At 59.2% G+C, this 26,962-nt stretch overlaps 4 protein-coding genes across 5 annotated transcripts in view; 2 read left to right on the forward strand and 2 right to left on the reverse strand.

Moving 5' to 3' along the window:
* Positions 1-3,031: 3,031 nt before the first annotated feature.
* REEP4 (receptor accessory protein 4) lies at positions 3,032-6,899 on the reverse strand. The gene is made up of 8 exons (XM_012739263.3): positions 6,427-6,899; positions 5,564-5,636; positions 5,138-5,214; positions 4,917-5,037; positions 4,405-4,518; positions 3,908-4,043; positions 3,620-3,774; positions 3,032-3,531 (listed from the first exon to the last, which is right to left on the reverse strand). Exons 1-8 carry the CDS (start codon positions 6,456-6,458, stop codon positions 3,466-3,468), a joined length of 774 nt encoding a protein of 257 aa, XP_012594717.1. The 5' UTR covers positions 6,459-6,899; the 3' UTR covers positions 3,032-3,465.
* A 4,050-nt stretch (positions 6,900-10,949) lies between these two features.
* LGI3 (leucine rich repeat LGI family member 3) lies at positions 10,950-18,392 on the reverse strand. The gene is made up of 8 exons (XM_012739262.2): positions 17,948-18,392; positions 17,038-17,109; positions 16,499-16,570; positions 16,086-16,157; positions 15,909-15,980; positions 15,115-15,284; positions 14,764-14,928; positions 10,950-13,054 (listed from the first exon to the last, which is right to left on the reverse strand). The coding sequence occupies exons 1-8, from the start codon at positions 18,145-18,147 to the stop codon at positions 12,237-12,239; spliced, it is 1,641 nt and encodes a 546-aa protein (XP_012594716.2). The 5' UTR covers positions 18,148-18,392; the 3' UTR covers positions 10,950-12,236.
* A 4,504-nt stretch (positions 18,393-22,896) lies between these two features.
* On the forward strand, positions 22,897-25,587 carry SFTPC (surfactant protein C). The gene is made up of 6 exons (XM_012739266.3): positions 22,897-23,005; positions 23,764-23,922; positions 24,249-24,371; positions 24,588-24,698; positions 25,058-25,208; positions 25,388-25,587. The coding sequence occupies exons 1-5, from the start codon at positions 22,901-22,903 to the stop codon at positions 25,196-25,198; spliced, it is 639 nt and encodes a 212-aa protein (XP_012594720.2). The 5' UTR covers positions 22,897-22,900; the 3' UTR covers positions 25,199-25,208; positions 25,388-25,587.
* A 746-nt stretch (positions 25,588-26,333) lies between these two features.
* The window catches only part of BMP1 (bone morphogenetic protein 1), a 37,666-nt gene continuing 37,037 nt past the window's right edge, over positions 26,334-26,962 (forward strand). Inside the window, exon 1 of one of the 2 annotated variants that reach the window (XM_012739270.3) lies at positions 26,334-26,639. In XM_012739270.3, coding sequence (XP_012594724.1) covers positions 26,486-26,639 — 154 coding nt within the window. In that variant the 5' untranslated portion in view covers positions 26,334-26,485. The remainder of the gene's footprint in view (positions 26,640-26,962) is intronic. The other variant, XM_012739267.3, reaches the window with a different exon arrangement.

A 26,962-nucleotide genomic window follows, 5' to 3' on the forward strand; every position in this document is an offset into this window, starting at 1 on the left:
AACACAGCAGTGGGGCCAGTGTCTGCCTGAGGCCAGAGGCTGGGATGGGACCAGGACACAGGGGGCCACAGGCCCAGAGGGTTGGTGATGATGGCTGAAGAGGCCAAAGGATGGTGGGAGGAGGGGGGAAGGAGGCAGGAATCGAGGGTCCTTTGCACCCAGAAACTGGGAGGCAATGGAGGAGCTCTGGGAGGCAGACAAGGGAGTGGGGAGGCTGAGGAGGGAGCCCAGGACCACGCGGAGGGGTGCAGCTCTCGGGGGGCTGGCCACGCTGACCCTGCCTGGGGAGGCTGCTGGCTGGCAGTGAGAAGAAGGTTGGGGATGCCACGCAGGAGCTAAAGGCCAGGCTAGGGGGGCTGAAGGGAGGACCAGGGACTCCATGCAGAGGGCCACCACTCTGGGGCAGAGGCGAAGTCTCAGAGGTGGTTCTCTGAGGGGCAGGACCGGCTCCGAGGGAAGCCCAGCTGACACCCAGTGTCCCGAGCCTCAGGATCACGTATGTGCTTGCCCAGAAATGCCCCAGAACTTGGACTTCTTGCTCCTCCTTCGCCTCTGGCCCCAGCATGCCTTGGAACCCGTACAACTGCGGACAGCCATTCCCCAAAGCCGTGCTCTAGAGACCCTGGCAATTCGAAGGCTCTGCAGTGGGCCCCAAGTGGTGCAGGGCACAGAGACAGAAAGCAAAAGTCCACCCCCACCCCTGAGAAGCTTTCAGTTGCTTAGTGCATTTGTTCTTCTACCGGCAAACAGTCCTCGAGGCCTCTTAGGTGCCAGGCCCTGTGCTGGGCCCTGTGGGATGACTATCCGGGAGTTTGGCTTGTTAACAAACGATGACAAGATACTTTGAGTCCCGCCCTGGGGAAGTCTGGGGAGCTTCCCGGAGGAGGTCAGGGAGTGAGCCGGACTTCATGACCAAATCGCACACTTGCGAAAGCATTTCACTTCGGGTAAACCACTGTTTGTTCCAGACTGGGATAGGACAGTGAGTAAAATACAAGTCTGTTCTTTAAGAAGTCTCAGCACAGAGGGGGAGAAAATACGATGTGCTCAAGACAAAACCAGAGCCGAGATGAGCCTGCAACTCCAGGGGAGGGGGCGCTCACAGAGGGCTTCCCAGGGAGGTGATGCCTGAGTGGGGTTCCCAGGGCAGATGGGAGTAGGACAGAGAGTTGGGTGGCGGAGGTCGGAGGGACAACATGCCGGGCTGTGCAGAGCCACGAGGCAGTCTGACTGTCGGAGCAGAGAGCACAAAGCTTCGCCAGCTCAGCCAAGGGGCCTAAGTGACACCATTGCCCACTCTAAGCACCCATGCTGGGAATGAGGGTGAGTGAAATCTTCCTCACCACCCTGCAACGTTTGGCCTTGCCCCTCTTCTTTATTTTGCCTTTTCGTTGCATTTTGTCCATTCATCATGCACTCATCTCTTTTTGTTGCTCCAGTTTGGGTGTGTGCATCCTGCCATTCCAGCCCTACCAAGGCAATGCCTGGGCAATTCCTGCACTAAGAGACAGGGTCCCCAGCGCATAGGCAGCACCATGGTGGACAAGTTGCTGCAGCTCTCCAAGCCTCAGTTTTTCATCTGTAAAATGGGTATGTATAGCTCCTAGCTGACAGGCTTTTGGGGAAGATTCAAGAAAATCATCTGAAAACAAATGATCCATACCTTTTCCTTGCCTCCTAGGCAAGAAACATCTCATTTACTTAAGCACTGCACAGTAACTAAGTGCATAGTCTCTGGAGCCAGACTGGCTGGTTCAAAGTCTGATCCTGCCACTTACAAGCTGTGTGATCTTAGGCAAATCACTTGCCCTCTCTGTGCCTGTTTTCCTGTTTATAAAATGGAGATTATAAGAGTATGTGCCTCCCAAGATTGGTACGAGGATTAAATTAACGTATGTCAGGGACTTAGAGCAGTGTCTGTGGTGGGGCAGCCACTCTCCGGGCGCTGGCAATACTGCTCTCTGTACCCCTGCACTATCTAGCAACATGTCTGGTACCTGGTTGGTGCCCAATAAATAATTTTTTTGAATGAAGTAATGAGGAGATGACACCGTGATGCAAAGGAAAGCCATGACAGGAAGCCACTGGGCTCCACTGCGCAAGGAGCTAAATCATCCCGGCGGATTAAGTGCCTGCCCCCAAATAAAACCCGGATAATCCCACACCAAGAGTTAATCCGGACTCTCCCAGACCACTCCGGGTCACCACCCCATTTCTCCTCTTCTCATCCTGCGCTCTCACCCGCCTCTTTGCTTAATCGAAAGCAGGTGGGCGAGGGGAGCAGCCGGGCGCTGTGGCGAGACCAGCATCCCGGGCAGGAGAAGGTAGAGCTGGCACTGGCTGTCCCAGGGATTAGGGCAGGGCATGGACCGCGGCCAGCACAGGCAGAGACCTTGGGTCTCAGGAGAGTGGAGGAGACTCTGTGGATGGGGCAGGCCAAGGATCAGTGACCACAAGCAGCAGCGAGGGCCACAGGAGGCCTCTGCTGAGCTCGGCCAGGCCCCAGTAGGGCGAGGCTCTGGCCGGTCTCCCAGCCCCACCCGCCTTGACCTGGAAGCCGGGGGCAGCCCAGATCCTGGCAGCTGCTGCCCTCTGGTGGCCCCTGCTAGGAGGTGCAGTGATCCCCTGCTGCTGCTACCTGAATTGTTTGCTGAACTCAAGGCACCCGGAGCTACCTGGGTTCCAGTGCCCATGAAGGAAACAGCCTTCCCAGGCCTGCCCCGAGCATGGCTCCAACATCCCCACGGGACTAACATGCTGCCCGAAGCCCCTCCACACTGTCGCTCCTACAGGTTTCTCTACAATTGCATCTTCCTGCCGAGGCCCAATCCCTGCCTGGACTCTGCACTCCTCCTCGGGACCGGTCCCGCTCTCCCACCTGTGTTCTCAGAGCTCCCCAAGAGCGTTCATGACAGCACTCGCTGCACTGTCTCCTTCTGCCCTAGCCCTAGCCCGGGACTGGCCCAAAGTGGGCTGTTGAATTTCAAGGGTGTGATGTGAGGAGTGGGGACACAAATTGGGAGAAACAGAACATCTTTATGTGTTTTATTTATCAAAATGTTCACAAACCTGACCTCATTCACCAACAAAAAAAACCCCACACAACCAGGACACACACACCAGGCCTTGGAAAAGGCTGTCAAGTACTTTGAAGGACAGAAGGAATGAACACAGCAGGCTGGACTTTTGGTTTCACTTGCAGGGGTTCAGGGGGTGCTATGGTCCCACATGTGGGGAATGTAGAGGGCTGCGAAAGGCAATAAATAGGACCGGGGCCCAGCCTGCTTTGGGACGCCGTGGGTGCGCCCCCGCACGTGGCTCCGCCAGCATCGGCCTGGCCCTTGTCCACCAGGAGCCGGAGGATGGGCCACGGCGGCTGGTGCAGATGTGCAGCCACAGGTCCCTCCAAGGAGCCCCAGGCACCCTGCAGTGCACGAGGTAAGACTGGGCCAGCTGCTGCAGCCCCTAGCTGTCCATGTCGGAGGGCACAGTCTTTTTCCTTGTCCGAACCTTGAGGGAGCGCGAGGTGCCCTGGGGAGAGAGCGGGGCGCTGTGAGAGGTGTGCGCTGGAGACCGGCACGCTGGCCCTCCCCCAGGCCGTCCTGTCCTCGTGGCTGACCTCCCGCACTGGTGGCTTCCTCTTGACCACACGGAGGCTCTGGCTGCGGCTCAGTGGCTTCTCTCGGGGCCGGGCTGGTGGCCGGGGGGCTGCCTCAGTATCCGACCAACACTCATCCTCTGTGTCACTGTCCTGCAGGCCCCCTGCCCGGTACCCTGTGTGGAGGACAGGCTGGGGCACGCAAAGCTGACGACCTGGGGCCGGGCCTTCCCCTAGCCCTGGGGTGGCCATGAGCCTATGGGGGATGCCACCCTCTCGGAACGGCTCTGGGCCCCTCTGCCCACTCACCAATGGGTGGCCGCCGGCGGGGTACCTGGTCCTCCAGGTAGAGGGGGTCGTGGTAGGTGGGGGCAGGGGTGTCAGGGATGGAACGCAGGTCCTGCATGGAGAAGCTCCGCAGCCTGCCAGCCAGCGCGCCCTGACTCTGAGAGGGAGGGATGGAGGGGCTGCTAGAGGAAGGGGCTTCAGCAGGGAAGCTGCCCTCGTAAATCAAGGGCCCACCCTCGGCTAATCACTGCAGCTGGGACTCAGCATTGAAAGCAACCCAGCAAGCTTCTGGCCCTGTGCCTTTGTGGCACCAACAGGAAACCAAGGCCAAGAGAGCAGGAACTGCTGCTCACGCTCAGTGCTGGGGCCAGGAAGGTCTGCGCTTCCAGCTCTGCACTCCTGCCAACACCTCCCCTTCTCACCCTGCTCCCCAGCTGCTAACTCTGGGCTCCCTGGCAGAGGAGCTGGACAGGCCCGAAATGCACTGAGGGGTGGGTGGAAGCCGGGGACCAGAGCACCTTGGTGGCAGCCTGCACAGCAGCCGAGGCGGCAATGTTGAGGCCCCGCTTGCCAAAGCTGAGCATGGTCTCGTAGCTGCGCTCCTTGGCCTGCACGATGTATGTGTCGATCTCCTGCAGACCCAGGGGAAGAGCGGGGGCTCAGGCACACAGCCAGAGTCCCTCTTCCTCTGCAGACCCTAAGAAGCCACCAGTTGTCACACTCCCTAGCCCAACCCCACCCAGTGCCTGGGAGCAACAGATCCAGGCCCAGAACACACACTGAGAGCAGGGCTTCCCACCCACTTGCCCACCCCACCATCCCAAACCAACTTCCACCCTCAAAGGTCACCCACATGTACCCCCATTTGATTATCCCGGCAGGTAAGATAGGCTAGGACCTGTCAAGGTCCCACAGCTTAGCAGCAGGACTGGGATGAGAATCCAGGTGTCCCCAGCATCCTGAACCCCAGTCCAGGGCTGTTTCCCTCATGCCTACCCCTAAGCCTCCCTCCCCACCTCCCCTGGGGTACCTTCTCATGGCGGGACAGGGATGGGTGGACAAACTTGCGGTAAAGCAAGCTGGCCCCCTTGGTGTAGGGCGACAGTAGCCACAGCACAAAGGCCATCTTGATCTCATAGTAGAAAGGGAACCTGTCAGAGCATGGGTGGGGGGGTGGCAAGGTGAACCAGGGAGCCAGGCCAAGGTGGGGCCAAGCCTGCCCCATGGCCTGCCGACCCCCGGCACCCATACCAGGAGATGAAGATGTCCGTGACGATCTCTGCTGCCATGAAGAGCGCAAAGACGATCCAGTACATCATCCACCGGACCTGTGGGGCAGAGCACGCGGAGGTCAGCACGGGGCCTGCCAACTCCCATGCCCAGCCGGCCCAGCCCAGAGACTCCCGAGAGCCTGCCCCGTGGCATTGCTGCATTCCTCCACCGCCTGGCTGGACAGTGCCCAACCCCCATGGCTTCACCCACAAGATCCTGCGCAGGCACCCCCGTGGCCTGCCCTCCGTCCACACCCACTCCAACAGGCCCTATTCTCTTCCTCCGCACTCCACTCTGCACGTGCCACACGACCATGCCCCTGGGGGAGGGGGAGCCCAGCTCAGGCCTTCCCCACCTCACCAAGTTCTGCAACACACCCCCACCCCGCCCTGCCCCCGCACTCACATATTCACGAATGTTCTTGGTCTTCACAGCTTTATAGGAGGCGTAAGCTGGATACAGCATCCCAAACACCAGCCTGGAAGAGAAGCCATGAGAGTGTGAGGGACACCATGCCCCCCCACCCAGGTGGCCGCCTCCCCCCACTGGGGTTCCAGGTGGCAGTGCCCGCCCTGTTTTTCCCGCTTGGCTTGCACAACCTGTGCCTGAGTCAGTGCCCTGGAGGCCACCACCCCACCCCGATGTTTACAAACATCCCGAGCCTGCCCAGGCCTGCACTGGTGGCCCATGGGTGCCTGATCCAGCCAGAGCACAGCCGCTCCACAAAGTGGGTGAGAGCACCAGACTGCCCCCTCCCATGGGCATGCAGGCCCAGGGCCACCAGACCTGGCACTGCCAGACGGCAGACAGGAATATTGGAGCCAGGTGTTGGAGTTCTCAGAGGTGAGCTGCAGGGCTGAGTGAGGAGGTTGAGACCAGGGCGGTGGTGAGTCATGTGACAGCTCAGATGGGAAGCAGGCACCTGGATTCTCCGCCCACAACGTGCCATATTACTTTGTGTTTGCCAAGGGGCTGGAGGCAGGTCTGTGGCCCTCGCCCCGGCGTGTTTACAGTGTGTGAGTGTGTGTGAACGCGCGCACCATGCATGTGGATGTGCATGGGAGGGGGCGGCATCAGCCAATGAGACTGGGGGTGAGGGGTCAGCCTGCAAACCCAAGAGGCGCGTGCAGGTCCGTTAACCCTTGCGGCCAGTGTTGGGGGCGGTGCGATGGCTCTCAGGAAGTTCCCTATCCCAGCAGACGTTCCCCGCTCCCCCCTGGGGCGGGACGGCACCCCGGGACAGAGGGGCTGAGGGCGGCCATACTCACACCACCAGGCGACAGATCATCCAGGACACCATCCTGCCAGCCTTGGGGACAACCCCAGGACGACGCCCGGAGGGACGTTCACGCCAGAGCTGGGACGCAGGGATCAGCGGAGGTGCGGGAACCCGTGGGGTGGTCCGGCTGCCCCTTGGCGGAGCGGGGCCCGCCGCCCGCTGGCTGCGACCCGCAGTCCCGGGAGCCTGGAGGACGCGAAGGCCCGCGGGCCGGGGGCGCGGCGGCCCAGCAGGTAGAAAGCGGGCACCGGTGGGCGCTCGGGCAGTTGCTGCTCGATCCGCACTTCCTGCCGCGCAGAACCGGGCGTCCGGCCCTCGCCGCGCGCCGCTGCTGGTCCCGCGCGGGGGTGGCGGTCGCGGCCTCGCTCGTGCGGGTCGCCGCGGTCCGGGCTCACAGTGCCGCCGCCGGCCGCGGGGCGGAGTTTGCAACTCACTTGAAAGTTGCACGGAACTGGGCGCTGCCCAACCCCTGCGCTCCGGCGCGCGGCGCAGGCGCAGTGCGGCCGAGGGGGCGGAGCGGGGCCGGCGGCCCGAGGCCCGCCCCTTAAAGGGGCGATGCGCCGCGGGACTCGCGCGAAGGCCCGTCCTTGCTAGTGGGGAGACTAGGGTGTGCGCAGCGGCAACGGAAAGCCGGGTTGGGAGGTAGAAGGGGACGAAGGAAATCTGGACCCCAGAGTTTTCGTGGCTCTTTACTGGCTTCTCCCAGTGTCCTTCCCTCTGGCCTCATTTTTCCCTCGGTAAAATGGGAAGGGGCTTGAAATGAGTGGGATGATGAATGGGGGTCCCCCCTGCAGGCCCAGGTGCCAGCTGGAAGGAAGTCCGGATCTTACATCCCTGAGTCACCGAGATCAGTGAATACCTCCAGGCTGCTACTGAGCAAGGGAGAAAAGAGGGAGGAGTGGGGGAGAGAGGACCTGAGAGACTCGTCACCCCAACAGTGGGCTTCAGGGGTTCACTTCTCTCCGGGACGCCTCTCCAGAGCCCTCACAGCTGGGCAGGCTGACTGTGGTGACTCGAGAGATTGTGGGTACCACCCTAGCTCCCATGCCACCTTCTCCAGAAGTTTGAAATTCCACCTGTTCGTCTGAGTCAAGAGTGCATGTATCCGTGGGATACGTTGTTAATAGTATTAATTGCTATTTGTAATGCATTTTTGTGCGCAGGGCCCTAATCTTTGCAAAGATCCTTTTTACCATTTAGGAAAGGCCATGCTCAGTGGTGAAGAGTAACTTGCGCACGTCACCCAGTGGTAATTATTGCTGGCCATGGCTAAATGCTTGCCTCAATCAGTCTTCTGAGGGATCAGCAGTGGCCAGCTGAGAGTGGCCCTGGTGGGGGACATGGAACTGGAGAAGTTCCTCTAGGAGTAAAGGCCCTAAAAAAGAAGACAAACTTTGCTGCTGCTACAACTTGCTGTGTGGGGTTTCATTCTTTGGGACATCTTCAGCCTACTGCCTCAGTGGCTCCCTCCAAAAATGGAAAGAACATTGTCCCCCCCAACCCTGCACTGGAGAGAGGGTACGAGTAGAGCTGCCTGGGGCTGTGGGGGCAGAAACACAGGCAGTTACTACTTTTTATTAGAGCCGTAGTTAAAACACCCACCACCTATTGAAAGGATGGAATAGGTAATGATGGGCCAGGGGAAGGAGGCTCTGGGAAACAAATAAACACACACAGTGATTATGTGGTCTTAATTATTATCATCAACCTTATTGATATTGCTGGGTGTGAGAGCTCGCAGTGAAACCGACCCGCAGGAGAAACTCCCCCGAGGCCCCACAGCTCCCCCTTTCCCTTCCTAACCTCCCCCGCACATCCACCCAGCCCCCAACACACACCGTGGGAACTAGACATGCCAGGGGCTGAGGATCCCCTAGGGAGGTCCCAGCCACCATCCATCTCTAGGCACAGACAGTGTTCTCTAGGTGAAAAGCGTCCTGCGTCTCCTAGGAGGAGGAAGATTGCGACTGAATAGGGGCCCAGCTCAGGGAAGAGAGGGGAGTTGTAGAAGAGGAAGGGGACGTCCACGGCTGGGGAGGTAACCATGCACATGTGAGCCTCGGCTCCTTTGGTGCCTGCTGCAGAACTGCCCCTCCCCGCTGGCTGCTTTCTGGAGCCGCGTGTGCCTGACCCCAGCATCCCAGGCCTCTCTCTAATCCTGTTCCCTGGGCAGGGTTCTGTGTCCACCCTAAGCCCACCCAGCTGGGACAGTCTCTCACATGGAGACTCCTGGTCCCAATGCCTGTGCATGGGAAAGCTAAGGCATAGGATGTTGCTTACCGCACGCTCAGCATGGGGGGGGGGCGAGCCTGGCAGCTAAAGAGTGTCACCCTCCTTGGCTTTGGCGAAGTGAGTGGACCTTGCCTCTTGCAGCCTTTGGTCCTGAGCTGTTGACACAGTCACCCAGTTACACTGGGTTGCTAAGCAGCTCTCTGGACACATGGACAAGCCCCAGGGCAGGTGACCAGGCAGGCACACAGCAGAAAGCCGGGCGTTCAGGGGCCAAGGGAGTGAAACATCTCCCACTCCTCGGAGGAGCTACCCCCCTGGGGGAAGCAGCTGTCAAAGTAATATTTATCTTTCTGCTGGGCAGCAGTGTGCCAATGTGTCTGGAAGGCTCAACCCACTTTCCCTGGCAACTTCTACCAGGCGCAGGACAGAGCCCATGTCCCATTTGCAAAAGCAGGACAGGCCTCTCCAGGATGATGGGGGCACCTGCTAGGCCAAGAGCACTTGAACATTGCTTGAGGAAGTGGAAACCCAGATGAGTCACCCATCGTGAGGAGTGGTTGGGGGGTTTGGCTGGGTACCTAAGGCTGCAGGTAAGATATTGGGCACAGGGGCTCTGAGAATGAGGGTGGGTAAGGAACCCTCACCCACAGACAGCAGTTCTCCCCAAAGATCAACCTTCTCCCGCACAAAACACCCTTTTCTGAGCCACGTTTGTGTCTCTCATCTTCCTACAGACCAATACAATAATTATATGCCAGACACACTATTCTAAGGGCTTTACATATATTGATGTATAAATATTTAATGCATTTAAATCTCATGACAAATAACCCAGGTAGGTATCTTGATTATACCCATTTCATAGATGAGGAAACTGAGACATAAATAGGCTAAGTAACTCGGCTAAGTGTTACTAGCTGGTTTCACCCGGCCAGTAAGCTGGCAGAATCAGGATTCCAAAAAATTGGTTTTGTTACTGCTTTAAAGGAGAAATTGAGGCTCAGAAAAATCAGTTGACTTGCTTGAAATCTCATGCCAAGTGGAGGGACTGAGCTCAAATTATCTAGACTCCAGAACCAGCACAACACTCTCCCTAGTCATCTATTCCGCTGGCTGGCTGTGAGGTCATGTCCCAATCCCTGGTGCCCAGCTAGCAGCTCACAGGTCTGTCACTGAAAGAGAAATGAAGGGCATTTGTGACATGTGAGAGCTGAAAGCGGCCCTGGAGAGCAAATGTCCCCAGAGAAGGGACATGACCTGCCCATGATCACACAGCCAGCATGCTGTTTCCATCTCCTGTCCCTTACACTGTCACTGACCTCCACAAGGCTACAAAAGGATTCCATTTACTCAAGTCCATGGGGGAGAGGGGCCGCCAAGGAGAAGAGGGGTTCCCAAGTCCAACAACACCCCATCTTGCCATTCAGTGCTTGTGTGCTCTCCCCAAGACCCTGTCATTCCCACTGACCCTGGCCTGGGTCCTACACCTGACCGCTGCCTCCCCCTGTCCCTGCCATTGACATGGGCTCTCTTGACTCCATTCTCAGAGATGGTGAGGGACCCGCCTGCCCACAGGGGCTTGGGTGCATAAAGTGGGACCAGGTCCCAGATGACCTTTCTGTCAGGCAGAGAGCTGTGGACTTGTTGCTGGAAGAGCAGGGAGCCAAGGCGGGTTCCGGAGCAGGGGATGGCATGATGAAATATGTTATAGGAAGGTTAGACTGGAAGGGTGTGAGAAGCAGTGGGCAGGGAAGGGCATGAGGGACCCAGGGTAAGAAGCGATGGGCGAGGGTTTGGACAAAGGTGGTAGCAGGGAAAAGGCAAAACCAAAAAGCACCCATCGAGAAAAACTTTGGGACAAAGACTAGAAAGGACTTGGTGGCTGATAGAATATGGGGAGAAGAGGGACCAAGGTGTGACCCAGGACTTCTCACCCAGGGTGGAGGGTGGCAGCAGTGACAGAGGTTTGCCCAGCCGAGGAGTGGGGACTGGTGGGAAGAGGAGAGGGACCGCCAAGCTTGTCTATGGCCATGCTGGTTGGAGTTGACCCAGCAGAGGGGCAGACTTAAGTCTTGGTGGGCCCCAAGACGGTGATCTCCAGGAAGGAACACCTGGGCTGTGAGTCAGCCCCAGTGGTGGAGACTTGTCACACTGGTCTAGCACCTGAGTGTCATCACCGTGAACTCCTGAGCCCAGCCCCAGCTGGCCTTGGGGGTGCCCACTCCTCTGGGCCCCCTCTGTTCTCAGCAAAACACCCTCATGACACTTGAGAGCCTGCAATGGGTGGGAACTTTTTATTTGAAGCAAGTGATTCATAGCATTGCCCCCAGCGCCCTGGGCATCCTGCCACAAGGAGCGGCACACAATCTGGGCACAGGGCAGGGCCACCCCTGCCGGCTCCCTCTGCACCAGGCTGGTGTCTCAGAGCCGTCCGTGCCCGGCATACGGCAGGGGGCAGCAGACACTTGGCTCCAGGGGCGTGCCCACAGGCCCCTCACCCCGTCCTCTGAAAGGCAGTGCCAGGGCCCCAACACGCCCTCAAGCCAAGTCTAGTCCTGGCAACTCTCCCAGGTGGCTCGGGTGCTTGCAGCTTCCCAGCACTTGAACTTGGCCAACTCTTGTACCCACCCAAGGAGCCACATCCCAAAAGATGCCAGAACCAGGGGATGGTCCCAGCCTGAGGATGCAACAGCTACGGAAAGAAAAGCAGAAAGGCTTTCAGCTGGGGGGACCCTCCTGTCCACAGGTAAGCTGGGATTCAGGGTGACAAAGGAAACTGCAGTGACAACAGAGACGGACAGCATGAGAGAGCACCCAGGCTCTGCCGGGGCTGTTGTTATTATTGCTTTGGGCAGAGGGGCTTTGCTCCCAGGAGGCCAAGCTGGCACCTCGAGGCTGGCACCACCATCCCCATCCTTATCAGCTGAGAGTGGGCACATGGGGGTGGGCAAAGGAGGGCCAGGTACTGCAGTCCCTCCAAGCACAGAGGCAAGGTAACAGAGGAGGCCCCTCCAGACTGCGCTGAATATGCATGTGTGCACACACGCCTTCACCTGTTTGTACAGCGTACAGCGACAGGAGTGTAGACAGCCGTGGAAATGCAGAAGGGCAGGCAGGGGTGAGTGCACCCAGCGCAGCCACAGGCTGCAGCAGGGAACACGGGCAGGTAAGCAAACACCCGGAGCACCGACAGGAGAGACCAGAGGGTCAGAAGAAGAAGGCTGAGGACAGGCGGGTCCCCTCCCTCCCAGCACCCCACTGGCACCACCAATATGCACGAAGCAGGCAAGCAGAGCGAGGGGGCCTGCAGGTGGGGAGAGGGACACTGGGCGCCAGGGGTCCTGGGCGTGCCTGGTGCATATACGGGTGCTCATGCTGACTACAGAGATGATAAATGGCTCCCTGGGCCAGTGCATGGTGTGTGTCGTGCCCACAGGGTGTGCGTGTGCAAGGGCACAGGCGTAGGCTGGCCACATGTGTCTTCACACCGGCACATCCACCTCTCATGGAGGCTCCCACCCAGCCTCCAGAGGCCACCCTGAGGAGCCCAGAGGCCTCGGCATGCCCCTAGGCACTGAGATCCACCACCACGTGTCGGTACACCAGCGTCTGTCCCTTGAAGCTGGGGGCCAGGAGCAGCTGGGCGTCCCCAGCAGGCACGTAGCAGAAGGCCCGAGGGGCCTGCACGGCCAGCTCCTGGAACCGTACGAACTTCTGTCTCCCCTCGTCCCACTGGTAGATCTGGGTGAAGGAGAAGTCGCTGCCCAGCGCCAGGTAGCGGCGGCCGCCCACGAGGAAGGGCTGCAGGGCCAGCGAGCCCCGGGAGGGCAGGGCCTGCACCTCGGAGAAGCGCGCGCCCTCCCAGCGGAGGATCTTGGAGTCGCCGATGTAGCGGCTGAGGCACAGGTAGCTGTCTCGGCCGGCACGAAAGTGTTTCACGGCCTGGGCGTCGGGCACCTGGGTCACCTCCCCCTGGGCCACAAACTGCTTCTGGGTGCGACTCCACTGGTAGATGACAGGCGCCTGGGAGCTGCTAGACACAATCAGCCGGGGCTTGCCCTCGCCGTCCACAAACTCAAGGTCAGTGTCACGGTGCCAGGCGTGCAGGGCCTGGTGGGAGTAGAAGCCATTCTGGTGCCAGCGGTAGAGGCTGGTGGCGCCCGCCTTGGAGCTGTCAGCCACGGCAAAGTACCAGTCGCCGTCAATGCGGAAGGCCTCCAGGTCGTTGGGCTTGCGCACGCGCTGCGGGTCGATGTCCTGCAGCTTGGTGAAGCGCGTGGTGTTGGGATCCCAGTGGTAAATGTAAGAGCCACCAAACAGCTGGGCCACGACCACGTACAGCTGACTGTCCACCACCATGGGCTTGCAGTGCACTGCCGAGGGGGCTGCGCCAGGACAGAGCCGGCACCGTCAGGCAGGCCCGCAGCTCCCAGCCCAGCCCACCCGCTCAGAGGAGGAGGAGATCGGTCCCCTCCACACCTGGGCCAGGACCAAGGCTCTCTCCTGTAGTGTTCCACCCCCACTGACGTTCACCCACCAAGCACTCAGCCCTTCCTAATTGTTTCACAGCTAACAGTCAATTTCAGTATCACCCTACTCCACCCTTGCCCCCAGGGTTCAAATACAGGCTCACACTAAGCACAAAATAGGTGTCCCTAGATGTTGACTGATGTTTAACCATAATGTCAGCTATCAAATTTTTATTATACGTAATTGCTGTGCTAATTAACCCTGCTGAGAAGTACCCCATTATTCTTCCATTTGACACAGAAAGAAACTGAGGCTCAGAGAGAGTAAGTGACTTGCCCAAAGCTACCCCACTGGCGAGTGACCAGGCAGGGGAGGCAGGAAGAGTTTGAGCAGATCCCAGGTAGACCAAAATGACACCTGGATGTTTGCCTAGTTCAAGAGTTTGTTTTGTTTTGTTTTGTTTTGTTTTGTTTTGTTTTGTTTTGTTTTGTTTTGTTTTGTTTTGTTTCAGAGATGGGATCTCACTCTGCTCTGTCACCAGGCTGCAGTGTAGTGGCGTCAGCCTAGCTCACAGCAACCTCAAACTCCTGGGCTCAAATGATCCTCCTGCCTCAGCCTCCCGAGTAGCTGGGACTATAAGCATGCACCACCACGCCTGGCTAATTTTTCTATTTTTAGTAGAGACAGAGTCTCTCTCTTGCTCAGGCTGGCGACTTTAAGTTCTTTAATGGATACAGGGCAGTGTAAATTTTCTGTTCTATCTTATGTCAGTTCAATCCTTTCTAAATCTCTCTCTCTATCCTCCCCTCTTGCTGTCCTTGCTACCTACCACCCCAGCGTCCCTCCATCAGACAGGCACAAACGCCTCTACTGGTCTGCCCTCATGTCTTGCCCCATGCCTAGCCTTTTCCTACACAGGAAGCTTTCTAAAATGCAGACTGGACTAGTTCATGTGCTCTTCTCAAACCCTGTCAATGACCTGGCCTTCACCCATCTCTGGTCTACCTGCCACTCTCCACCTTGGTCCTTATGCGGTAGTCATAAAAGCTGCTTGTGAATTACACACACGCGCACACACACACGCACACACACACAAACTAAGCTGCTGCACAGCTTCTTGACTTTGCGCATGCCATTCCCTGTGCCAAAATACTCTTCCTTTTTATTCCTAGGTAAGTCTCTCTCAGCCTTCAAGATCCAGCTCCAACTCGGTAGATAGAAAACTGAGCTCACAGCCACTCCTATCTCCTCCTCTATGTCCCTGGCCCCACCCAGTTGCTTAAGCCAGGACCCTGGGTGTCACCTCTGAGTCCTCCCTCCCCCTCATCCTTCAAGATGCAGCTTAGGCAGCCCCCTCCACCAGGAAGCCTTCCGATTGCCTGGGGTTAGCTCGTCCTCTGTGCTGTTGGAGCGCAGTGTTCACATGTCCCTGCTGGCACCTACCTACTGTGTGGGCGTTATCTGCGTGTGCAACTGGCCTCCCTCAAAGACTGGAAGGTTCTTGTGGGCAGAGACCGTGTCTCATCTATCCCTCTCCTTACAGGAGCGCGATGGGGTTGCAAGATGGAACCCAACCTCCCAATCCCGGAGCCAAGGCCAGCACCGCCAGGTGGGGCACAGGTACCTGGGATTCTGTCATAGTCTCGCAGCTGCCGTTCCACGTAGTCCCACTTGAGGACGGTGCAGGCGCTGACCCCTGGCTGGGCCAGAGCCAGATAGAGGTCGCTGGAGTAAAGGAAGGGCTCAGCCGACACGGCGGGGAAGGGCAGGGTCTGGTACAGCACGAAATCTGCGGGGACGAGAGGTGTGGGGCGGGCGTTACTCAAGTCCACTGGGAGGAGGGAAGAGCCTGTTGGGTGGTGATGGGTGCCTGACGGCTGAGGCTGGTGTGTTGGGGCACGGTGGGGGTTCAGGCGGCTGTAAAGCTCCCCTGGGAGAGGCCTGGCCTGGTGCCCAGAGCAGGGGCACCTCCTACCTGTGGTGATGCAGTCGAACTCCCGAAGTGGCAGGTCCTGCACCTTGTGCTCCTGGAAGCGAGGTGGGCTGGCGCAGTAGATGGGCGCCACCGTGGTGTTGGTGTGCGCCAGCCACTCCACCAGCCACTTCACCTTGCAGTCGCAGTTGAGCGAGTTGCCCCGCAGATCCCTGGATCACGAGGGCAGGGGAGGGGGGCACAGAGCGGGGCAGGCTCTCAGGTCTCCGCCCACCCAGGCCCTCTAGGCTTTCAGAAGTAGATCCCATCAAAGCTGCTGTGAGTTGTTCACACGAATCTTTGTGCCAATTAGAGAAAAAGTCCCCTCCTGGTGGACAAAACCCCACAGACACAGGCTTGGCCAGCAGAGTGTGGGCTCAGTTTCAGCCCCTGCTCACCTGTTTGGCCAGATGCCTTTTGCAGTGTGCAACCTGCACAGCTGTATGTTGCCCCCCTGTTCCTCCAAGCCTCCCATAATCCGAGGGTTTTATTTTCTTGTGTAAATAATAAATAATAAATGATTGCGGCTATGTTATAGGACTTTAATGTAGGTTCAAATCAAACATACATTGACAAAGCACATGTTTTTAAGACATAACGCACATGGTGTCTCAGGTGCATTTTGAGAGGAACCCCCATTTGGAAGGCCACCATCTCAACCTTGCCTTCTCAGAGGCCCCCTCAACCCAAGCCGATCCCTGCCAGCCTCTCGAGAGCTTCTGATCATCCCAATTTTGACTCCCACGCCGCCCCCTTCCCCTATGGCACTGCTGGAAGAGGTAGGACTCAGGCCTTACAAGTCATTTAGGATGTCCAGGGGCCGAAAGATGTCTCTGGGCAGTGTCTGCAAGTTATTGTTGGCCAGTGAACTGCAAGAGAGATCCCCAGGTCACCTGAAGAGCATGACCGAGGCCAAAGGCCACAGGAGACGTGGGGCTTTGGTGCGGTGTGTGTATGGGGTGGGAGGTACTCACAGGTGTGTCAGGGACTTCAGGCCTCGGAAGGTGTACTTGGATAGTGCCCAGATGTCATTGTTCTCAATGAAGCTGGAGGAAACAGAACTTGCCTCAGCTGCCAATCAGGACCCCAGACCCCCAGGCAGCAGTCTCCCCACACCCCAGCCTAGATTGCAGCCTGTGTCTCTGAGACAGGCTTCCACACGGGGTCTGGCATCATCAAGCCCGCCGTGATGGGCTGGGCAGGATGGTGTAGGCAGAAGGGATGAAGTGGCATTCTGCTTGGGTCCTGCAGTCCAGGACTCCAGGGCTCTCGCCTCCCAGCCTCCCCTCCCCCAGCCTTCTCACTCCATTCCCCCCTCAGCCCCTGCACCCTAGGCCTGGGCTCCCTCCTCCCTCCTGTTTTCCCATTGTCTTTCCCTCCCACACACAGGTACTGCAGGTGCGACAGTCCTGTGAAGGCGTTGTCTCCGATCAGCGTAAACTTGTTGGAGTTGAGTAACCTGGGGAGACAGAGGCAGAATTAGAACTCCCAAGGGTGTGTCTGCTTATAGAATTCCAGACCCTCCTGCCATGCCTACCTTTCAGCCCCCAGCGCTTTCTTCAAACCTGATCTCTAGGGTCACCTGTCTCTAAGATGACCCCCCCTGAGCACCCTCTGGCACTGGCCCCAGCTATTGTATACAATTCCCTTGAGTCTCCAGAGGTGCCAAGTCCATGTCCCAAAGACCCCCTCCTTGGCTGCTGCATGCAATCCTAGCTCTCCTCACAAGTGCCACCCCTACCCCCTGCTCCTCCTGACTCCAGGCTACTCCACCTTTTGTGGCACATCCTATCGGAGCAAAAGTAAGGGACACCTGCATCTTCATCTGCAGAGGCTGCTTCCATCCACTCCTCCTCCTCAGCCCTGGATCTGTCCCCTGTGACCGTCCCCCACCCCACCCCACCCGTCCACAAGAGCCATCCATACAGGAACTGTAGCAGCGGCAGGTGGGAGAATGCTCCATCCTGGATCTCTGAGAAGGCGGCATTCACCAGGGTCCTGCGGGGACACCCAAGTCAGTACTGTGGGGGGCCTGCAGGGACTGTGCTGGGGCAGTGAGGGGTGGACAAGGCAGTGGCTTCTGTACTCACTCGCCCTGGAAACGTCCTGTGTCCCCAGCCTTGCCTCCACCTGTGTGTCCCTCCGTTCTCCTCCCAACTTCACTGCCTCCTAGAACTCCAGGGCCCCAGGCTCTGCTCCCCTCTCAGCCAAGAGAAGGTTCCATCACCCGTCACTCGCAACATCACCATCCAGACACCCACCATGTGCTGGGTGCTGTTGAGGGACGGGCGATGGCCGTGGGGAGTTACCGTACTGCTCCCAAGGACCTCGTAGCCTCTCTGTGGCCCTGCAGGCAAGGTGGGCCCCTGAGACCAGTTGCTGCAAGTGACAGGCGGGCCAGGCTGGGCACTGAGTGGCTGGCCAGCGGCAGGCGTGTGCCCTGTGCCAGGGTGCTGTGAAGGCATAGCTCACTTCCCACCCCCTTGCTGCCACCCCCTCCCCCACAAGGAGCCCTTCTGCCCTTGGTATGACATCACAGGCAGGGGCCCATGTCTCATGTAAACAACCCCTCCAGTCTGGAGCCCGGCACACAGTAGGTCTCAGGGATGCTGATGGTGGTGATGATTCATGCTTGGCTGCAAACTCGTGCTTTCCCCAGCCATGGCTGCTGTGCCTGCGGGCTGCAGAACTCCCTGCCTGCCATCTCCAGCCCCGAGGACCCCCAGCCCTGCCGGTCCCCACACGCTGTGGAGGGGGAGCAGGGGTTCCCCATCCACTCCTATGCTCTCGCCCTCCTCTCCCTCCCCGCCCCCCCAGGCCAGGGCTGGACACTCACAGGGAGATGACCTCGGAGGGCAGGTTTCTGGGCACTGCCTTAGAGTCCACACAGAAGGCGGTGTCCCTGGTGCAGGAGCAGCTGGGCGGGCAGGGGGGCGTCTTGGGGGGCCTCTTGGCGCTGACTTGCAGCATCAGGCAGAAGCCGATCGCAGACAGCGTCAGCAGCCCGGGGCCCCGCCTGGCCGGCAGCCGCGCCATGCCTCCTACGAGCTCTCCCTCGCTGGTGGCCGGGGCCCTGGCCCCACGGCTCCTGTGGCGGAGGGCCACCGCAGCTGCTGCCGCCGCAGCCAGGGGCCGCCTGCCTGCTGCGCAGAGCAGACTCCTCCTGCCCTCGGGCACCACCGGCTGCGGTCCCCTCCTTTGCTCGCTCCCGCGAGCGGCTCGGGCGAGGTGCGCGGAGCTGGAGCCGCAGCCGCAGCCGGGGCTGGCCGGGCTGGGTGGACGCGGACTGCGGCGCGGGTGGCGGGGGCGCGCGCGGGGGCGCGGGGGGAGAGGCCCGGGCCTGGGAGTAGCCAAGGGGGAGGAATGGCCGCCCTGTGCCCTACCGGGCTGTCTCTGGGGCCACCCTGTGTGCCTGTGCGTGAGTGCATGTGTGTGCGCGTGTACATGTGCATCGGGTGTTGGCACGCTGTGTGCACACCTGTCTCTGCAGGGTGCTCACCTGTCTCCGCAGGCACAGGCACATGCTGCCTTGAGGAAGCGTTGGGCTTTAGGGAGCCATGTGCCTCTGTGGACCTGAATGTCTTTGCATGGGGCCACACGTCCTCTAAGCGGAGTCCATGTGCCTGTTGTGAGTGACATATGCATATCTAGGTTGGCATGCAAGATTAGAAGCACAAGGGTGTCTTCGGAGGAGTCTCGCATGTGCTTAATTCTGAATTCACACGTGTTTCCACGGGCAGCTGAACAGAATGTGCCTTTGTGTCGACAGGAGCTGAAAAGGGAAATGTAGCCGCTGGAGCGGGAGTGGGACGTGTGGAATTCTGGAACATTTCTCGCTATACAACCACAGCCTGTTGGAGCTGGGAAGCGCTTTGGACCTTTTCCAGTGCAGCCCTTTATAACAAATGAGGAAACTGAGGCCCCCCCAAAAGGGGACAGCTAAGTTTGTCATTGCATCCACAGTGTGTTGTGTTCTGTCTGTGGTTAATCCTCCCCACCTTGGTGGTAGGTGATCTTAATCCCCTTTCACAGACAAGAAAAGTGAGGCCTGTAGGACCAGAAGAAAAAAAATGGCAGAGCAAAGATTTAAGCCCACTCTGCCCAACTTCCACGTTCACAGTTGCCCTTCTACACCAGGGTCTTCCAAGTGTGGCCCTGGGAACCAGGGGCCTTGAGAATCCTTCAGGGAGTCTTTGAGGTCAAAACAATTTTCCTAATAATGTTAAGCCATTATTCTCCCCTTTTATTTCCAAGAGCTCACAAAAGTGCCCTGGAATTTTCCAGAGGCTACAAGGATGTGTCTTCTCTTAAGCCCCAAATGAAAGAGATTTGCAAACATGTAAAGCAAGGACACTCTTCTCTCTAGTTTTCTTTTGGGCTTTGTAAAATAGTTATTTTCATTTAGAAATGTATGTGATTTATGTCATAACATATAATGAGTTTATTATTGCTATTATAAATTAATAATAATGGAAAAATTTCCCAGTCAATATCAATAGATAGAACCCACATGCATAAACATAAGCTCTTTGGGGTCCTCCATACTTTTTAAGAGTGTCCAGGGGCCCTGAAACCACAAAGTTTGAGAACAGCTGTTCTATACCACGTTAATTCCCTGGGGCAGGGGTGACTATCCTAAGAGCTCATGGGTACAGGGCACAGGGAGCCTGGCAGTCAGGTGCTGGGGTTCCCAGTCTTGGGTTCTTTGCACATCAGTCCAGGGAACCGAGACTGCTGCATTTAAGATGTTTCCCCAGCTGTCCCCAGCCTCTGCCAGCAGGGGATTCTCTGGTCTGAGCTTAAGTCTGTGTTCTCCCAGCCAGGGATGCCCCTGCCCTTTGATGTCCACTGGCTACTGCCCGTCCAGCTGCCCTGCCGCCCTCCTCATGCCAGCATGTGGGGAGGGAAGCAAGGGGGTGGAGAGAGTGGCTGGGGCAGCTGGGCGACCGTCCCCACCCGTCCCTGGCACAGCTCTGCCCAGCACACAAAGGGCAGAGTGAATCGTGTCCCGTTCCCTGCAGCTGAAGGGCTGGGTGGGGAAAGGGGAGGCACACAGAAAAGGGGGGGCCAGCCAGGAGCTCTCCATCCGCTATGGCTCTCAGAGGGGGTAACCTAGAGACAGACAGAAAGGGGGAGTCTGGGTCATATTCTTAGCTAGCAAGAGGTGCCCCAGGGGATGCAGTAGATGATGATCATGACGACGATTGGATTTAACACCTGTAATGTCCTTGGATCCTCACAACAGTGAGGTGGACAGGCAGTACCAGGTCCATGTCCCAGATGAACATACTGAAGCCTTAAAAAGCATAATGACTCACTCTGGGCCCCAGAGCTGGCCAGGAGAAGCCCTGAGACCTCCACGTACTGAAGCAATGAACTACCCACCGATCGACAAGAGCCCCTTGCGCTCTTGTCTTATCATTATAAGATGGAGTCTTATCATTGAATATAATTAAACGTCAGCTGTGAGCATGCTCCTTGCCTGGTGGCATGTTCAAAGAAGCCTGGAGAAAGTATGTCCCTTTCCTTCCCAGGGCCCCAGTGTGGCTGGGAAGATGGGACCACAGAAAGCACCCATGTCATGGTTGACAAGAACACCCGTGTGTGCTACACGGCAGGTGAAGGTGCCGCAGAGAGGAGGAGGATTTCAGAGGCAGGAGGGCACCGTGGGCTGGGGTGAGGTCACAGAACAGGTGCCATTGGCTCTCGGCCTGTTGGGGTGGGTGGCATTCAGAGAGGTGGAGAGGGGGTGGGGGTGGGCTTCCCGGGAGGGAGAAATGGCTTAAGTAAGGGCAGCAGAGGGCTGGGCATGCCCGCCTAAAGGGCGCTCCCCCCCTCCTTCTCCACAGAGCCCACGACCTCCAGCAGCTTGGTGCGAGCAGCATCTGAAGGTCACTTGTGGAACTTGAAGGCGCCCTTCCCCAGCCCCCAAGCAGCAAAAATGGGTTTGAGAAGCCAGGAAGCCTGCGAGCTGTCCTGAGGGCTACAGGGAGGGAGACTGAGGACCCGGGAGAGCAGAGGCTTCTCTTGAGGAAAGAGACCCCTTTCCCAGCACCCAGCGATGATGGGGAGCCCTACCCACAGTGCCTGCTCAGAACTAGCCCCACGGCTGGGCAACACAGCCCCCCGAGATGCCCGCAGGGACTCCAAGATGCCTGCAGTTCTTGGCTCTCCCGCTGGCCACGGCCCATCTGGCTTGCGCCCAGTACGCGTGAGTCAGCCAATCAATCCCAATGTTGCCGGGACGACGGGGCAGGAGTGGGGGCTCTGGGGGCCGGGGGGCACTGCAGGCAGGCTGTCTCCTACATCTGGCACCTGCACACAGCTGAGGCCAAGCTGAGAGGACACTTCTCCCTGCTCCCCTCTCCCCACCTACACACCCCTCCTCTTCTTTCACTCTCCTGGGACACTCTCGATGCTTAGGCAAATATTTAAAGCGGCAGCTGACCACCCCCCACACACAAGGAGGGTGGTGGGAGCAAACACTTTTTCCCCTCTCTCCTCCCCTGCCCTTCCCAGGGGCTCTCAGTTCAGATGCCATGCTGTTGTGCAACCTTGAGACCAAGGCCCTCCAGCTGGAGAGGGGTCCTTGTGGGGACAGGAAAGCATGCCGGGCTGGAGAGTGGGGGCTCAGGTTGTGATCAAAGGGCAGAGCCCAGGTGGAGTGAGCCCAGGGCCAGGGACAAGAATTGGGTGGTGTGGTAGGGAGCCAGGCCCAGAGTGGGCTCTGATTGACGCAGTCACAAAGTTTAGAGGTGAAGGGACATTAGGGACCACCAGCCCAACAAGTGAAGGGGGCTGAGAGACAGGGCAAGCCAGCCCAAGTTGTTGCAGATGTGACTTCATACAATGCAATACCCAGCTGAGATGGCTTTTGGGGAAGTAGTAGGAAACAGGGGGGACAAGAAAGTCCCCAAGAGTGGATCGAGTTTGGGTGAGTCACATTCTCGCACAGATATAGGATGAGAGGATATGAAAAGGGGTTGCTGGACCTCTGGACCAGTGGGCTGATTCAAGGGCGGGAAGGTTGGGAGCCCGCCAGGGACCACACCCAGCCCTATGCGAGGCCATCCGGGAACAAGAAAGCAGCATCGGGCGTGGAATCCGCCATTGGGAGCCTCCAGCTTATAGACAAGCCCAGGGCAAAGCATGAAACACTGCACATGAGTAAGAATTTACCACCAGTCGGACAGTTTCCAGAATTAGGAAAAGACTGACCAGGGGCAAGTCTGAGGCTGGTACCAGATGTGTGGGAGGAGGCGAGACGAGGTGAAGTGCACTCGATGTGGGAATCCGGCCCTCCCAGGGAAATGCACACTTATGAGCCCCCCAAACTGAGGTCAAAGCACCCCTGTCCTCAGCAGAGCCTGCTCTAGGCCCACAGGCTCTGCCTCCTCAGCCCCCCTCCTGGCGCTCATCCTAAGCTTTGGGGCAATTCTGCTAGGAACTGTCACGGCCAGACCCTGGGCTGCCTGAGAGGTTCAGCCTGGCAGAAGGACAAGGAAAGCCACAGGGTCACAGGGGCAGGTGCCAGCAAGGAAGGCAGACACGCCAGGAAGACACCCACAGTGAGAGGTGCAGGTGGCCCAAGGGCAAGTTTGCTCAGCTCACCCAGGTACGTTCTTGCTGGGGCCAAGAGGACTCATGTGTTGCGGCCAAGGGCCCTCGGGGGTTCTTGCAGCTGGCTTATCAGGGCCTTGGCTCTGGAGGACCAGGAACAAACAGGCTTCAAAGCCAAGGGCTTGGCTGGCAGACGGGGTCCCTGGTCCTCCACCGGTTCCCTCTCCCTATGGACACATATAAGACCCTGGTCACACCTGGGAGGAGAGGAGAGGAGAGCACCTGCAGCAGGATGGACGTGGGCAGCAAAGAGGTCTTGATGGAGAGCCCGCCGGTGAGCGTGGATGTGTATGTGTGTATGTGCACGTGTGTGCACGCATGTGTGCCTGTGTGTGTGTGTGTGTGTGTGTGCATGTGCGTGTGGTGGGCTCTGCCTTCTCCATCCTCCCAGTGCCTGTTTCCTCGCCCAGATTCATTCATTCAACTAACCTAGGGCTGTGGCTGGTTAGGATGGGGACACCAAGGCCGCTAAGACAGAGTCCCTTGGGGAGCTACACATAAGGGGCTGAGAGCCACCGTGGGGGTCTTGGGCTGTAGAGAGCCCTGAGTAAGGAGCCACTAAACACGTGGAAGGTCACAGGGAGCTTCACGGAGAAAATGACATGTGAGCTGGAGCCAGGATAAGCAAGAGCTCAGAAGGTAGAGAAGGGGGAAGGTGGTCCAGGAGGAAGGGGTGGTTTCTATAAAGGCGTGGATGTGTGAGAGAGCTGGGGTCATGTGGGGAGCAGAGAGGAGCTGGCCATAGCTGGGGTCCCAGGGGACTGGGGGAGCTGCAGGAGATCATGCAGGTGAAACAGACTCTCTTGGGTTCCTCCAAACTAAACCTTGCTTCTATCCATCGATGGGTTTGTTGGAATCCAAGCCACCTCCTCCAAGAAGCCTTCTCTGATCTCCTTAGCCCTCCTGGGCATGTCTATAGCATTGGCTGTCCATCCCTAGCAGGGGGTGGGGGAGGGTGGTCCAGCTTGTGCAGGGAGAGGAGGGGACATCCTCATGACTCATGTCTGTCCTCTGCCTGCCCCACCATGTCAGGACTACTCTGCAGCCCCCCAGGGCCGGATCCGCATCCCCTGCTGCCCTGTGAACATCAAACGCCTTCTCATCGTGGTCGTGGTGGTGGTCCTTGTCGTTGTGGTGATTGTAGGGGCCCTGCTCATGGGACTCCACATGAGCCAGAAACACACTGAGATGGTGAGCCGGCATGGGTGGGGTGGACAGTGGGCATGGGAAGCCAGACAGAGGGCCCTCGTGGGCTGGGCAGATAGGAAGCCGTCTGAGGGGGGCAGCGTGGAGGAGGCAAGTGCACAGCTGGGAGGACAGAGGCAGAAGCAGGGTAGCAACATGGCCTGACTTTCTCCACCCAGCCCTCGCCCACAGTGTGACAGCCAGTTCCCTCCAGCAGCTGGTTCCACTCAGGCTCCCTGAGATCTGGGGAAACAAGGGACTGAGAGTGGACATGGGTACCAAAAGCTGAGTGGGGAAACAGTAAGATCAGGTGGCTTGATGCCTTTCCCCAGGTCCTAGAGATGAGCATCGGCGCACCAGAAGCCAAGCAACACCTGGCCCTGAGTGAGCATGCGGGTACCATTGCCACCTTCTCCATCGGCGCCACTGGCCTTGTAGTGTACGACTACCAGAGGGTGAGTATGCCTGGACCTCCAGACACTGAGGCTGGGGGATCAATGACAAGACTTTGCTAGAGCCACCCAGCTGGGCCACTTCCATCTATCCCCCTCCCCTAGCCCAGATTCTAATATGACTCCCGTGCCCAACCTAGAGGGAGCTTGCTAAGGACCTGGGTTAGGGAGTGGGCAAGGCAGGGACCCCCTGGGTGAACTCTAGTGTTCCGCGCCCAGCTCCTGATCGCCTATAAGCCGGCCCCAGGAACCTGCTGCTACATCATGAAGATGGCTCCGGAGAGCATACCCAGTCTTGAGGATCTCACTAGAAAATTCCAGAGCTTCCAGGTGGGTGTGTGGGTGAAAGGAGTGGGCTATCTCCCTCCCAGGGCTGCTGGGAGGAGCAGCTGAGCTCATGGTTATTTGTCGCCTGTAGAACGCTGCTCCTTGGGGGCTGCCAGGTGAGTGCCCCCTCTGTACCCACCTGCACCCACCTTCCCTGCCCATCCCCAGACCTGCCCACTGCCAAACTGCTGGCCTCAGCTGAGCCCACCCCCGTGGGGGCTTCTGACTCCAGTACAGCCCCCTCTTTGCTGGTGAGGAAACTGAGGCTCAGAGAGGTCACCTGATGTGCCTGAGGTCCACAATAAGGGCTGCAGGTGAGACAGAAACTCAGTTCCTGACTCCAAATGAGGTGCTCTTTGCAGGCCAAGCCTGCAGTGCCCACCTCTAAGCTGGGCCAGGAGGAGGGGCAGGACACAGACCCGTCGTCCCCTGGAGGAGACCTGGCCTTCCTGGGCATTGCTGTGCGCACCCTGTGTGGCGAGGTGCCTCTCTATTACACCTAGGACTCCTCAGGTGAGCAGGTGTGACCACCAGGGGAAGAGGGCTGGAGCCACCTGCCACGTCTGCTGACTGGGCGCTCGGGGACCCACTGAAGCGAGTCATCTGGGGGAGCTCAGGGGAGGGAAGGCTCGCAGACCCCCCACCTGCGACTCCCTCCCTCACATGCTGAACAACGTTCCTGTGCTTCACAGGGTCTTGGAAGCCCCAGGGGACAGGAAAGATCCCCCAGCAAAGGGTCTTTTGCAGACGGGCAGGAAGCTGCTCCTGCCCACCCCGCGGGGACTGGCCCTGGAGAAACGGGAGCTCGGGCGAGGATGGGAGCGGGCAGAGGTGGCTCCTGTGGGCCAGGGGACTCCCGCCACAAAATAAAGCAGCCTGATTGAAAAACAAAGGGGTCGTACTTGTATTTTTCCGACACCCGGGCTGTCCTGCTCTTGGCGGGGGCGGCTCGGGAAAGGTTAGGGCCCCGGAAAGGGTAGGGACGGGCGTTCTCCCGCTGTCCCCGAGCACGGGGGGATTCGGTCTACCCCGGCGGGGCAGAGGGGGCAGCTGGGCGCATCCGCGGGCTGTCGGCGCCCTCCAGTGGTGTCTCCGGAGGAGGGGGAGAGACAGAGAGCGAGGGAGACAGCGAGGGTCCCTAAGGGGAGAGACCGGGAGACAGCAGAGGCGGGGAGCCGCGGTGGGACACCGAGAGACCGAGAGGCAGAGGCGGCGCGCGCGACCTGACAGCGTGTCCCGCCGCGGGAGGGGGCTCGGCCGGGCGCCCGCGGGGGAAGCCGCCGCTAGAGGGCCCCTGGCGGGAGCGCCGCCAGCTCGGCACCCCGGGGGCCCGCGCCCCTCCCCGGCCCGCACCCGGCGCCCCCTCCCCGGGCTGCGCGGCTCCTCGCCTTCCCCGCCCCGGCTGGCGCGCGGCCCGCGCGGCCCGGCACAGTCCCGGCCCCGAGGGGGGCTGAGCTCGGGCGAAAACCCGCCCTCCAGCGAGCTCATTTCCCTAAAAAGGGGGGGGGAAGGAGGGGGGAAAGGAGGGAGGGGGGAAGGAGGGCGAGAAAGAAAGAAAGAGAAAAAGAAGGGAAGGGAGCGGAGCCGGCCGCAGCGCAGGGCTAGCGCCGAGCGGGGGGCGGGAGACAGGAAGGAGGGAGGCGAGCGAGGGAAGGGGAAGAGGCCGGAGCGCGGGACGAGCGAGCCAGCAAGCCGGCCGAGGGCAGCGCCCTCCCCTGCCTCCGGGCCTCCGCTTCCCCGCCGCCAGCTCCCGCGTCCGGGCGCGACCCGCCGCCGCCGCGCCCGCCAGCATGCCCGGCGTGGCCCGCCCGCCGCTGCCGCTGCTGCTCTGCCTGCTGCTGCTCGCGCGCCCCGGCCGGCCGCTCGACTTGGCCGACTACACCTACGACCCGGGCGACGAGGACGACCCGGAGCCCCTCAACTACAAAGACCCCTGCAAGGCGGGTGAGCGCCCGGGCCGGCGGGGAGGCGCGGGCCGCGCAGGGTTTGGGGTTGGGGGAGGACAGTCCAGTGTGGGAAGCCGGGAGCTGCCCGGTTGGCAATGCAGTGGGAACAAAAGAACGAGGGGGAGAGGGAGGAGGGAGTTCGGGGGACTTTTCAGACTGAAGTTTTGCTGCTGTTGGTGGAAGCTGCCGCCGCTGCCTTATCTTGGGAGAAGATTCCTGGGGAAATCTCCCTGGGTCCCGAGAGGGAGCCCAGCCGGCAAGGGGGCTCTCCCTTGTGCAGGAAACTTTTCTGGCCAATCCCTGTGTCTCTGTGTGTGTGTG

The sequence above is a fragment of the Microcebus murinus genome, chromosome 24 (assembly GCF_040939455.1).
Source record: "Microcebus murinus isolate Inina chromosome 24, M.murinus_Inina_mat1.0, whole genome shotgun sequence".
Classification (NCBI taxonomy): Eukaryota; Metazoa; Chordata; class Mammalia; order Primates; family Cheirogaleidae; genus Microcebus; species Microcebus murinus.